This window comes from Nannospalax galili, unplaced genomic scaffold (genome assembly GCF_000622305.1).
Source record: "Nannospalax galili isolate Female #2095 unplaced genomic scaffold, S.galili_v1.0 scaffold199, whole genome shotgun sequence".
NCBI lineage: Eukaryota > Metazoa > Chordata > Mammalia > Rodentia > Spalacidae > Nannospalax > Nannospalax galili.
This window is the reverse complement of record NW_008343559.1, coordinates 824,555-838,980: the sequence shown is the minus strand read 5'-3', so window position 1 is coordinate 838,980 and position 14,426 is coordinate 824,555. Positions and strand designations below refer to the sequence as shown.

Below are 14,426 nucleotides of genomic sequence, written 5' to 3'. Positions count from 1 at the left end.
TCTTTGGATATTTAATACAGTTTTATTGATACCATCGCAAAATCACACCTTCATTTGTTAAGCCAAACTCCAAAGATATTTTCTTTGCTAGCTTAACTTCAGTATACCTAATGAAAGTTCTGTGTTTCTTAAAGTAACTCCAAACAAGGTTTTATTTTTAATTTTTGCTTTAGTTTTCCTGTTAATATTTAGTAACTTATTTAGAGGAAGGAATTATACAAAATCATTTTAGTATAACTAAATAATCAAGGCTGAGTCAACCTTACATTACTAGTTAAAAATTCCACACACAGAGATAAGTAATCATTGACTCTGATGACTGACTAAAATCATAGGCAAACCAGGTAGCTTCTGCTTCTTAGTTTGTTCTTAAGTACAGTAGTTTATAACCATAAAGGCAATTAAATGATATTCCTCATAAAGCCCTGATTCAGGGAAACAAGAGAGAAAATTTAATGCACCGGTGCATAAACAGGGTAGTTTAAAAGAATTGTGGAAGTTTTCCTATAACCTGTGGATGGACTGGAGATCCTCCTGAAGAAAATGAGGCAGATAAGATCTGCTGAGATGTGGTTCCTTGGGGGAAACAGAAGAAAAATGGGGATTCTTGTAACACTGTCTGAGGCAGGCGAATAAAGGGCAATGAGACTTCAGAACCAAAAGGTGCAGCTGTTCCCCCTGTAGGGGGAGGTGACTGAAAATCACTGAGATCTGAAGAAGTGATTTGAGAGGAATCACTGGAATATTCTGGGCTTCCTATTGGCCAGTTCTGTCCGACAGGCTCTACCACAGAAACGGTCAATTCTGGGACATGGTTATTACGTTGTTCTTCAGTCACAGGCTGCAGATGGCAATGTAATCCAACTGACTGAGGAGGCAGTTCTTCCTGATTTGAGTCCACTGCAACCTGTCGATTTCGGTAAACACGATGAGATAAAATCCCACCTCCTTCTCCTGAGGAGGAGCTTGGTGTCTGAGCATGAAATTCAAATACACAGTTGCTTCTGTTCTCACTGCTATGAGTTAACACAGCTGGTGCAGAATGAGGAACAAAGACAGGGTGAAATTTCAAATGTGTAGCATCTGTACTGTTAGGTGCAGAAATATTAGAAAGGGGAGATGCTGGACTTTGTCCAGAATCTAATCTTAAATTCTGAAGGTGTCCTACCAGGAAAGCCTGTCCAGATGGAAATTCAAAGACAGAACTTGAGGTAGGGCCCCCTGGCACTGGCTTCTGATCAGGTACCTGTTTCACAGGACTTGACAGTACTGGTGAGTTGTATGAAATGCCCTCATACTGTCCTGCCACCTGGGCCTGGTAATGCACCCCAGCTAGATACACTGCTTCCTGAGGAATAAAATAGTGAGCTTCTTCTGCCAGTACTAGTCCAGGTCTATAGTCACTGTAAATTTGAGTTGGCTCAAACACAGGATGGACCTGCATCTCATATAGCTCTCTAGTTACTCTGCTGGCTGAAGTACCCAACATAACTACGGCCTCTGGTGTCCAGTTAGTTGGGCTGCCACCAGGTGGAAGATTTTGGCCAACAGTCCTCAGCAGGGGTTGGAAGTGGCGAGTGTGGGCTTCCAGGAAGGAGGTGCTCTTACGCCGTTGGGAAATGGCTACTTTCGGTGGACAGGTGGGAGGTGGTGAAAAAGAAACTGGACGTTCATGAATAGTTGGGAAAAATATCTGTGATTCGGGGTATGTTGGGGTCCCCCCACACGGATGCGCCATGGACTGAGGCTGTATCAACATGAATAAAACAAGTAATTCATTCAACATGTGAAATTACATCAGACATGCATAACTGGATAGTTCTGTGTAACCCCATGAGGTGGCTACACCAAATTTTAAATTAATAACAATGCTTCTGGAAATTACATGTATAATAAAAATCCATTAAATACATCCAGGGCCAATACAGTCAATCTGTGGGACTCCTTGCAAGAAAAAAGAGCTGCTTTCCCATGATTTTGATCTCTCAAAATGAAAGAATGAATTAAACTTCCTAAATGATTATTCTATTTTACCCACAATAAACACGTTGGTTCTCAAGACTTAACAGAACCTTCAACGTATTTTCAGCAACTAGGGGATGATCAGAGGGAACTTTTCATAGCAGAAATTAGAGATTTATAATAGACAGTAAAAATCAAAATGTCAGTGTCAGGCGTGGTGGTCCACGCCTTTAATCCCAGCACTCGGGAGGCAGAAGCAGGTGGATCTCTGTGAGTTCAAGGCCAGTCTGGTCTACATAGTGAGTTCCAGGACAGCTGGGACTACAGGAAGACCCTGTCTCAAAAAGACAGAAAAAAAAAAAATTAAAATGTCAGGTATAATGGTGCATGCTTGTAATGCTAGCACTCAAGAGGCTGAGGCAGGAGGATTTTTGAGTAACAAGGCCAGCCTGGGCTATCATATAGTGAGACACTGTCTCAAAAGACAACAACAAAAGGATAAACAAATTGCCTTACTCCTGTCTATCAAAAACTACATTTAATAGTCTTATTAACAGCACCTTTTGTTTCCAGAATTTAACACCCACTTTAGAATCCAGCTTACCAAATTCAATACATATGAACTGGATTTATTAAAAGATATTACTTTTAGGCTATGGAAGTAGTTCAATCATAGAGTGCTGGCCTAGTATATGCCAGGGCTCAGGTTTAATCCTTAGCACTACAAAAAAGTACGTGTTGGTTAGAGGACAACCTCAAGTCTCAGTCCTCTCCACCTTGTTTGACATGGGGACTCCTTGTTGCTCGCTGCTGTGTACAACAGGCCGGTGGGCCCACGGGCTTTAGAGAATTTTCTTGTTACCATATCCTATCTCACCAAAGGAACACTGGGGGATTATAGGCATGCCCTATCATGCCAGGTTTTCTGTGGGACCTGGGGATATGCACTCAGGTCTTCATGCTTACATAGCAAGTACTTCACCCACTGAGCCATTTCCTCAGTCTGCTGAGAGTATTTCTCTATCAAATCAGAATGCTCCCATTTTATTGCTTATTCAAGTTGTCGTAAAGCCATAAATATTACAGTTAATCATTTTCCTAAATAAAAACCTGAAGATTCTGGTGTCACTAGTTGAATATTAGCTGAATATTAACTACATTCTGTTTGGAAAAGCAGTGGCAAGGTCCCACAGCACTTGAAATAATTTGAGAAGTTAGGTATTTCACAGACATTAATGGAGTCAAGAAAAGTCATGAGTTATGTATCTAATGTATTTATTAAAGTCTATGCCCCATCCTATTCAATGTAAGAAAAAAATACTACCCATTAGGGAACATGTGGTATCTAATATATTCATAAGAATCTATGCTCCATTCTATTCAATCTAAGAAAAAAATAATCTCCCATTAAGGGAATATTTAATCTTTTAGTTTGTTGGTACATCATTTCACACAAACATTTGAATTAAAATCAACTTTTACTCAAATTTTAAGGAATTAAACTTTTACCCCTTAATTATTCTTCATTGACTATGGTTTTTTAAATAAGGACTCAAGTTGTATCTCTTAAGAATAAACTGAGGAGAAAAATCACTTTGGTGAAAATTTGCTTTTGATTAAGCCAATCAGCTTAAAAGTAAATAATACACATACTTTTTGCTATGGTATAAAAATGAAAAAAACTTTACATCAGTGGTGTATAGGAAAATATAACAAAAGCTATATTTGAATGTGCCGAAGATATTCTAAACATTCTCTCACTACCTCTTTGCTTTTTATTCCCATTTAAAGTCTTATTACAAAAATGTTTCTTAAGGAGTAGTTGTTATCCTAAAAGGATAATACATAACCAAGCTAATAGTTTAGGTATTTTTATTTATTCAAATTCTTCATGCCTGGATGTATTCATTGGTAATAGTCTTTCATTTGTCAGGAAGTTTACAATTACATACAGTACTGACAAAGAGGGAAGGCAGGCTGGAGCGTCGATGCTTGCGCTGAGAGGCAGAGTGCATAGGCAGGATACTCTCCAATGCTTTAGAGAGTTTTTCGGCAAAAGTTTCCTCAGGGGCAGTCCGAAGGAGGGAAGGATAAAGAGGCGCAGACAGCACTGGTGGTGGGGTGGAAGGAGCACTGGGAGAGATGCGGGATAGAGAGGGAACAGCAGAAAGATGGGGAACACAAACCGACATGCTACGGCCACGACGAGGCTAAACAGAAAACAAACACACATGAAAAACAGCACTTTGAAAATAAAACAACCAAATGTACAATGATAACAGGGCATAGTTAACATAAAAAAATGTTCTACCCTCCCCAATTCTGTCAAGTTAAAAAAAATGTCTGGGTAAAATATAATTCCACAAAGCATACCTGGCATATCACAACTATTCTTCCTATTCCACTGTTCTTGTACAGGTTTTCTTATGAATAATCATAATAAAGATTATGATCTTGAGTATTTTCAAGTAATACAACTTTTATAGGTGCATGGATTATAAAAACTGACTGAAGTAGCAAACAGAGAAAACAATGAACTATAATTCAAAACACTGAACTATGGTTTTGAAAAATTAGTATGATTAAACAAGAGTTGGAAGATTTTACGTAGATTTGAAAGAGCTCTGGAAACTTGAAAAAAAGATTCTTCTCTTTTAGAAGATATCAGACTAAAAAAGCTGTTGGCTTACAGTATTTTCTTTATTGCACTAGCCAGTCTTTCAGTACAGAGGTTAAAAAGTCATTATCAACTAGATTAAAAATATGCTTTTTCAAAGAAATTCACAACTAAGTATGAGAAATATTCTGTACTTTTATAAAGCAGACAATGGAAAAATACCTTCTATTTGAATCTCTAAAGAATAATTTAAATTTAGACACTGTGAACTAAGAAGCTAATTATATTTTCTTTTCCAAATCAATCAGGCTGCAAAGACTGCTTTGAGCCCAATTTGTAGCCTTCCAGTAGCAAGTACGTATCATGATTTAGTTTCATTTTGGTAACATTTATTTTACCTTTGTCTTTGTTATTTGTAAAATTTCACTTATTAGTATTGTAAAGCATAGTAAGTTCTTTTTTGGAATGAGACAGGAATAGAAAATACAAAATATTTTAATATGCTAAGTATTTAATAATTCTTCATAATTTCTTCATAGAATATTGTCACTAAAAGACAAGAAAGCCTGACGTTGTAACACCAAATAAATACAGCTATGCTGATGGCTCAAATACCTAATATCTACATAAATGACTGTTTGTCTTTTTTAAATAGACCAATGATTATAACCCTGTGATGGGGATGCCAAGAGATTAAAAATAATTATTTTTTTAAAAATCTAGTTAAAATGACTCAAATATAATTATTTCAACAAATTATAACTCAGGTGGAAATTGAAAGTGCTGACAACTAGTATTTGTCAGATTACAGAAATGCATTGCCCAACTTCTTTTACCTACTTAAAGAGCAGATTGTTTATAAAGTTAGTATATATCAGTAGTAGTTTTCTTTGTATTATTGTGGCCATTCATTTTAAGACCTAACCAAAGCAGAGGACTTCAAAACAAACATCTTTTATTCAAAACTGTAACACAGAAGATCAGAGTAAGCAAAAGTATTTTAAGGGAAAGATTTTCAGATTAGAGCCGTCTGGGAAGGAGAAAAAAAAAAAAAATCAGGCTGCTTCAAGATCTCACTAAGTAAGCAATTTAAAGTGACCAGTTTTCTAATTCCGCTCTGAGGCATATGATTTAATTTTTTCTCCGAAGACCTCACAGAGTCAGCAAAAGAATGGGTATTTTGTGATTTCTCTATTGAAAATGGACAATGTGCATATATACATACATATATATGTACACATATATACAAATAACTATTCCAAGAAATAACCTCTGTAAGTTAATTCTGAAAATAAATTGGTAATAAAAGAGATTTCAAATAAAAGAAAAAGCAAATGAACATATACTGGGAAGGGAACTTGTATTGAAGACAGGCTTTAAAGGCAGGAAAACGCATAGCAATTGATGATTACTAATACAAGCACTAAATTAAATGATCATAGGTCATACAAATAAAGGTTCCTTTATAATACATGCAACATTCTATAATGGTTTGAAGTTCTTACCTGATTTTTGTAAAAAAACAAAAAAGATCTTACAGAAAACACTTTAATAAGTAAGCTTTTGAAAAATTCCCCTTGTTCTACCCACAAATCATCCGACAGGTCTCATTTATGCTGTCCTAAGTGCTGAAGAAATATTACCTTTAATCAAGTGCAAACTATTATCAGTGGTGTATGTAGCTGCTTTATATAGCAAGTTTGGCTAATTCTCATACACTAATGTATATGTTTCCCTGCTTAATCTACTCCAATTATATTCTCATAAACTGACTGCCTTTAGAACTAACATCAACCCTCATTATCCACAGGGAATTGGTTCCCTATGGATATCAAAATCTGCAGCTGCCCAGTCCTTTGTATAGAATGACACAGTATTTGCATATACTCTCTAGATTACTTATAATACCTGATATAAAGTGAAGGCCATATAAAGAATTGTTATTCTGTACTGCAGGGGAATAATGACAAGAAAAAGTCTGTACATGTTCAGTACAGATGTAACTTTTAAAGCATTTTACTATTTAAACCCACCAATGTGGAACCCACAGATTTATGTAAGACTGACTATACCATTTATATTTTCTGCCTTAGACTCCTATTATTCCTGGGATAGCAGAAAGAATCTGTATTTGGCAGATCACCTATTGGCTATCATTTCAGTATATTTTCTTATATATTTACTCACCATACTTGAGGGTGGATATATGCCATGGGGCTGAGACTGTGCTGGGACACTAGAAGCTGTATGCCCTGGTACTGTGCCAGTAGGAGGCGTCTGTTCATGTTGGGAACCATAAGAAACTGTCTGCTGGCTGCTCACTCGAGATTCTGTGAAGACAGATGAGCCCTGACCGCTGTCAACTGTTCCATCAGCTGAAGGAGAAATGAATCACCATGGTGAAGGTGAGGAAGGAGAGCAGTTCACATTTTAGACTCATTACAGATTAGTGTTATTGGTTGTTTCTTTCTAAAAAGCTGAGCTAAATTTTAAAAAATGAATAGCAGTCTTATTAAGTCAATTTGTATATTTAAATATGGGACTTATAGAAAAAAATGCAATCTTTTCTTAAAAATCTCTGGTTATCACTGAATTTTACCCCTTGAAGAGCAAGCAAAACTCTAAGATAGTCAGCTGCGCGTGGTGGCACAAGCCTGTAGTTCCAGCACTTAGGAGGCAGAGGCAGACAAATCTCTGTGAGTTCAAGGACTACATAGTGAGTTCCAGGACAGCTCGGGCTACAGGGAGACCCTGTCTCAAAAAGACCAAAAATAAATAAATAAATAAATAAAGAAATAAATAAATAAATAAATAAATAAGCTACATCCCCAAAACTATAAGATAGTCTTAAATAAATCTAGCTTTCAAAGTCTTGTCTTATGAAGACCTGTGGGCTCTTGATTTTAACAGTAATTTCAATTACTGACTTGTTCTCATCAGCCTTTAGTCTTAAGCTATGTGGTTTTGCTAAAAAAGCTAAACTAGATTAATAGCTGCAATTACAGGTAGTAAAAAGTATTCATTCTTCATTACTTGCATTTTAAGGAATTATGAAAACTAGACATCTACAAATGTGAAATGTCAAAATAATGGAACTTTTGAAATCACCTTATATCCTAAGCACATTTTCTTAATTATATGTTTAGTCAATCAAGAGTATCAGCAACACATTTGTCTATGTCCCCCAAATACTTACACAACACAGATATACTAGGTTGCTGGTACTGTAGCTGTTGATGTTGATCTGCCTCGGGTTCTTCAGGCTCCACTTGTGTAGAAACTGAAGCAGAAGTGGTGGGAGCAGTGGGTATGCCAGTGCTAGTAGAAAGGAGCTGCTGGATTCCTGCCTGTGAAACACTTGATTGTTGGTCAGTTTGCTGTTGTCTAAGACTGCTCTCTTCCTGTTTTCTTTTTTCTTGCTCCTCTCGCACTAACTGCCGCTGTTCTCGTTTCCTCTTAATTAATGACACTCTGTCTTTAATAGCTTTAGCCATTGTCTTATGATCACCTTCACAGACATACCCAGACTCTACCTACAGAATAAGAGAAAGTATGAAGAAGAAACAGCATATCAAAAGAAAATAACCTCAAAATAAAACAAACAAACAATGGCATTGTACAAAAGTAGGCAGTCTTTTTTAGAGGTGTATGTGTATGTTTTTCAGAGAGGGTCTTACTTTGTAGTACAGCTGGCCTCAAACTTGGAATCCTCTTGCCCTAGCCTTCTAAGTGCTGTGCTTACAAATGTGTGCCACTATATCAGCTGCCTTAGGAGTCTTCTTAACCAAAAGTAGAATTACTGTTCTGCACTATACATTTCCTCATTATCATAGGGTAGACACAAAGGGTGGCTATAACCACTTTTGTAGAACACTATATATACATTATATACATACACACATTAACTTGTGTTACTTTTACTTCCTTTCACCAGGCAATCACCCTAAAAAACAGTTGTAGAAATTAGACTTTAAAACAAACAAAAAACCCCCACAAAACTAAATCCAAAAACCTTATACAATACAAAAAAAAAATTACTTTTTTCATATCTGACCCTTTGTCCACTATGCAATGGTTTTTATAAGTCATAGCAAAGGTATTTGTATGACTATTTTCAAACAGTAATTGGCTATTTTAGGCACAGTAAAGTGCCTAAACTTGGGTAAGGGTTTCCTTTAGAAAAATGATCTTTTACACACACTTCAAAGGTTGACTTAACTTTCAAATTTGAAAACACCCTTATAAAAGTAAAAATAATTTATAATTCTATGTTCCTCTATAGTATTTATGTAATTACGGATCAGTGGCTATAAGTCAGGTATGGTGGTACATGCCTTCAACACCAGCACTGTTGAAGGCAGAGGCAGGACGATCTCTCCAAGTTTGACGCCAGCCTGGTCCACATACCAAGTTCCAACTTAGCCAGAGCTATATAATGAGACTGTCTCAAAAAACAAACATATAAACACTTAAGACTAACCAATATTTAAAGACTACTTCAAAAATGAGTATGATGGTATATGCCTTTAATCTCAGTACTTGGAGGACTGAGGCAGGAGGACCATGAGCTCAATGCCCCCAAACCAAAAAGAGTAAGTTTAACTGAAGAGACTGCTACAAATTAGGAATCATTCATCCTCACAGACTTTTCAAAATCACTTCAGAATGCATTTCATTTTCTTTCTCTCTCATTCATCCACTTATATCTACACATATTTTCTTCATAATAATAAGGACTAAAATCTAACCATATTATCAAAACAATACTTAAAAAGTACAAAGGGGCTGGAGAGATGGCTCAGTGGTTAAGAGCACTGGTTGCTCCTGCAGAGGACCTGAGTTCGATTCCCAGCATCCACATGGCAGCTAACAACTGTCCTAATTCCAGTTCCAGGGACTCCAACACCCTCTTCTGACTTCTGCAGGCATTGCATGAGATGGATGCACTTATACACTTATATACGTGAAATAAAAATAGTATTTTTTAAAAAGTACAAAGAAAAGCCTTAAAGAGAAGTCATAGGAAAATCCCACTATAAGATAACATTTTGGGCCAACATAATTTTATGTTAATGACATGCAGGATACATCATTTCATAAACCTTTTTTTTTTTGCCCTATAGTAATGCTGTACATAAATTTACATTTACTTTTAAGTAACAATTTACCATTTCTTGAGCAACATCTTCTGGTACATCTCTCTCCAAGTCAAAGGAAAACTCAATAGCTTCATTGTCTTTGTATTTTCCCTTTAATTTCTTAATATCTTCAATACGCAGCCATAATTTAATAGCTATCTTTTCTCCATCATCTTCTTCTGCTAATTCTACCCGTACCCCTGTTTCCTCCTGGAAAAAGGCATGGTTCAAAAGGTCTTTGATGGAATATCTTTCAAAGAAAGGAAAAGAAAAAAAAAAGTCATTAGTTTGAAAAGGTATTTTTCTTTTTCTTTCTAGACAGGATCTCATTATGTTGTCTAGGCTGTCCTCTAACTCTTGGGGCTCAAGTGATCTTCATGCCTCAGATCCCACAATACTAGAACTACAGGCACGTGGATGACTTTCAAGTGCATGCAGTTATTATTATTTAGAAAATTTGTGATCCATTTCTACGTGAGTCCATTTGAATGGTGATGATAAAGAACTGTACTTTTTCCCCTGGTATTCTGGAGATGGAATCCAGGACCTTGCACATGCTAGACAAGTACTTCTACATTCCCAGCTGAGACTCATACTCTTAAATTATAGAATATAACAATAATCTGTTTTATTAGTAACAGTTAATAGTGACATTTTTCAAACCAAATTATCTAATCTTATTCATAAGTGGGGTACTAGTGTAGCAAATAATGCATTCAAAATCAAGGTTTCAAAATACCACATAAACACTCATGTTAGCCCAAACATCTCTCCTATATAATCCTGTCTGATCCTTGAATAATATCTAATGAAATACCATTTCCTGATTATTATGAAATAAAGGCTGAGAGTCTTGCTCACAGTTCTAAAGCTACAAATGATACAATCAAAACTAGAACAGAAATTTTTTGGGTTTCCTTTTCTAGTTTGATACTTTCTATTATAGCAACCTTTATTTGCTGCAATAAATTCCTTGTCAACAATTTGTGAATAAGGCTGCTGAAGGGAGTGTTAACAATCTTTATACAAAATATCAGTAATCAAATAAAGAAGTAGGATAATGTTTTACAGTTCAAAACAGATATTCCTTTGTTTGGGCTGAAAAGGGTATTAAAAGAGTTTTCAAGGGTGTGTATATCAAAACAGAAACTCAAACTAAATATCTACTGAAATGTCTTTTTTTTTTTTTTTTGGTCTTTTTGAGTCAGGGTAGCCCCAGCTGTCCTAGAACTCACTGGCCTCTGCCTCCTGAGTGCTGGGATTAAAGGCATGCACCCCCATGATGGGCTCTACTGAAATGTCTTAAAAATATTAAAGTCAAGCTCTTCCAAATAACAGTTATGACAAAAGCATGACACTAGAAGAGTGAAGATATTGAATGTTTTAATTTGGCTGAAATACCTGATTGTTCCCATACTTTGGAAGGTAGGTTATGCTCAATTTACATTAGTAGGGTATGCTTTTTCTTTTTTGATGGGTATGGTGGTGTGGTAAAGGCAGATTATTTTTTAACACAGATCTTGGACCTTTGCCAAGCCTACAGTTGATGAATCAGCTATACTACACATCAAATACTTTAAGAAAAGTCCAGTGACTAAGCCAGATCTCCTCCTAAGCCTTGGGTGAAGCTTTCTCTTTGTATTCAAAGGAATTCTGGTGTTTTGCTCTCCTTCAATTCTGGCAAAATGACAGGAAAATCAAGAGTATAGTTGAGTTTATTTTCAACAACCAAGATTTTTTCACTTTTCAGAATTCTAAGCGTAGCGAGAGTAAGGAATGGATTTACTGCATTAGAAAACGAATTCTACTGTAGAGTTTTCTAAATAATATTTAAAAAAAATGGAACACTTCACAAATTTGTGTGTCATCCTTGTGTAGGGGCCACACTAATCTTCTCTGTATCGTTACAATTTCAGTATATGTGCTGCCAAAGCGAGCACTCTAAATCATATTCTTACTATAAGTAGTTTTCACCGACTGTAGAAAACTGTGTTAAGGTGGTTCTGGCTTACTTAAACATCCTAAACCACATTTTACAGATACAGTATAGCAATATCTGAATTTTACTTTTTTAAAAAATATTTTTATTTATTATTTTTATTTTGTGTGTACACATGTATTGCCTGAATGTATGTAAGTGCACCTGTGTTGTACAATGCCCACGGAGGTCAGAAGAGGCTGTCGGATCCCCTGGGAATGGAGTTACAGACAGCTGTTAGCTGCCATGTGGGTGCTGGGATTCGAACCTGGGTCTTCTGCAAGAAGACTACTGAACCATCTCTCCAGCCCCGAGAATCTTACTTTTTAAAAAGTTCTATTGGGCTGAGTTCTATTGACCTGCGCTCAGTTCCCAGCTTTTACATGGCTGCTAACAATGATCTGTAACTCCAGTTGCAAGGGATCCAATGACCTTGCAACCTCTATGGGTTCTGACCCATATGGGTCTGACCTCTATGGGTTTTGAATGACATGGGTGCACTTACATACATACAGGCAATACAGTCATACATATAAAATAAAAGTAATATTTTTAAAAGTTATATGGCACAAGTGGAAAAAACAAAATACAAGTATTAAATATACCTCAGATTGCAAGGTGTACTCAGATGGCACTATGTTACAGGTTTTTGTTCAAGCAACATCAAGTTAAAAGAGGCAACTTACCTTTCATCTTTGTTTTGTCGGATGCATCCTTCAATAATTTCCTTCACTTCGGGAATTGCTACTTTATCAAAACTGGCTGGCTTCACTCCCTGAAAACCATAAAAATAGCCATAGAAACCCATTAATGAAAACAGAATCTTTGAACTTTGTTTTAACATGCTGGCCTTTTTTCCTGATTTGCCTGTAGGAGCTGATCCATGCAGGATCAGTGGTAGGAAGTGGCAATTTAGCATTTAATAAAAATAAGGAACCGTTGCTTAAAGTTCTACCCAAGGTACTGGGCGTGGTGTAGCCCACCTTTAATCCCAGCACTCTGGACTCTGGAGGTAGAGGCAGGTGGATCTATGTGAGTTCAAGGCCAGCCTGGTTTACATAGCGAGTTCTAGGGCAGAGACCCCCCTCTCAAAAAGACCAAAAAAAAAAAAAAAGGAACAGTCTGGCAACAGGCCTTACTTTACATGTCTGACAACAGGTCTTATTTTACATGTGACAATGAAAAAATTATAAAGTTGCAGATAAAATCTTTCCTATGGGTAAAGGAAGTTACAGCTAAAAAAGACAGGTGTTCTAACTGGTTAGAAAATCCTTTGCTCAACCTTGTAAACCAATACATTGATTAATTCAGCAATTATTGTGGGCAATGAACCAAGGTATAGGTATGAATTCACACAGTTTGGCAGGCATTATATTATCATAGTACTCTTTAAAAAAAACTCAACTAGCATAGAAAGAGTTAAGGGTTAGGACTGGTTTGTTGGATAACTAAGGAACAAACTATCTTACATGAATAAAACATAAAAATGAGAACCAGAAGTGGTGGTACAAGTCTATAATCCAAGCAAGCACTTGGGAAGTGGTAGAAGGAAGACCATATGTTCAAGGTAATCTTTGGCTATACATAGAGTTTGAGGCCAGCCTGGGCTACTTGAGATTCTGTCTCAAAACTAGACAAATAAAAATCAAATAAAAACCCAACCATGAAATGAAAATATCAGACTCATTAAGTATTGCAATTTCAGGAAAAACATCATTAGTAGTGTATGTGACATTAAGTAACATCAGAGTAATTACCTGAGAATCTTCACAAAGCATAAATTCTTTGAAAATAAAACTGTTTAGAAATGTGTGGAAAATACACGTTAAGAACAGAACAGTACTACTATCTGGGAGGTGGGATGGTAAAAGTCTCATTATTTATTCCCATCTCATTTCAGTGACAATATGGATTAAGAATTCAGGTGGAGGGGGCTTGAGAGATGGCTCAGTGGGTAAGAGAACTAGCTGTTCTTGCAGGGGACCTGGCTAACAAGTGTCTGAAACTCTAGTTCCAAGGGATATGACATCCTCTTTTGGCCTCTGTGGACATTGCATGACACAGGTACACTTAAATACATGCAGGTAAAACATTCATATGAGTTCAGATAGATACACCAATATGTTGTCCAAGTATTGATGTAAATCCATAAACACATAGGTGGGAGAGTTGTTCTGAAAATAAGTACATAAATCAACTATAGATAAGTTCTAATCAGCTGAATAGTCTCATTAACATAAGTAAAGCAAAATTAGTGATAATTAGATGTATCACAGAAATGTACATAATATCACATAGGTCTATTAAACAGTAGCTTTCCCTCTTTATGTTTTCCACAGATTTAGTTACTTGCAATCAACTACAGTCTGAAAATATTGTCTTGATTAAGTTCAAGAAAGAAACCACACCATTAAGTTTTATTATAGTATATTGATATAATTATTCTATTTTTTTTCTTAAAGATTTAAAATTTTAATTATGTGTTTATGTGTCTGTCTGTGTGTAGACATGTGCACATGAATGCAGGTGCCTGTAGAGGCCAGAAGTGTTTGATCCCCTAGGAGCTAGAATTATGGGCAGTTTGTGAGCAAGCTGACATGGTTGCTGGGAATTGAACTTGGGTCCTCTGGACAAGCAAGAAGTGCTGGAGCCATCTCTTTAGCTATAATTATTCTACTTTCATTAGCTATTGTTGCTAATCTCCTGCTGTACCTAGTTTCTACATATTATA

The 14,426-nt window shown here is 36.3% G+C and overlaps 1 protein-coding gene and 1 non-coding gene across 13 annotated transcripts in view; both read right to left on the bottom strand.

Annotated features, from left to right (window-relative positions):
- Wnk1 (WNK lysine deficient protein kinase 1) overlaps nt 1–14,426 on the bottom strand; it is a 154,745-nt gene that overhangs the window by 40,786 nt on the left and 99,533 nt on the right. For 11 of the 12 annotated variants that reach the window (XM_008839729.3, XM_029566775.1, XM_029566774.1 and 8 more), the window contains exons 5-8: nt 12,382–12,470; nt 9,748–9,967; nt 7,776–8,112; nt 6,767–6,954 (exon numbers count right to left, since the gene is read on the bottom strand). In XM_008839729.3, the coding sequence (XP_008837951.1) occupies nt 6,767–6,954; nt 7,776–8,112; nt 9,748–9,967; nt 12,382–12,470 (834 nt within the window). Of the gene's footprint in view, nt 1–511; nt 1,748–6,766; nt 6,955–7,775; nt 8,113–9,747; nt 9,968–12,381; nt 12,471–14,426 lie in introns of all 12 variants that reach the window. The other variant, XM_008839737.3, reaches the window with a different exon arrangement.
- Nucleotides 11,551–11,657, bottom strand: LOC115071481. The gene has a single exon (XR_003850567.1). It is a non-coding gene; the product is annotated as a U6 spliceosomal RNA (small nuclear RNA).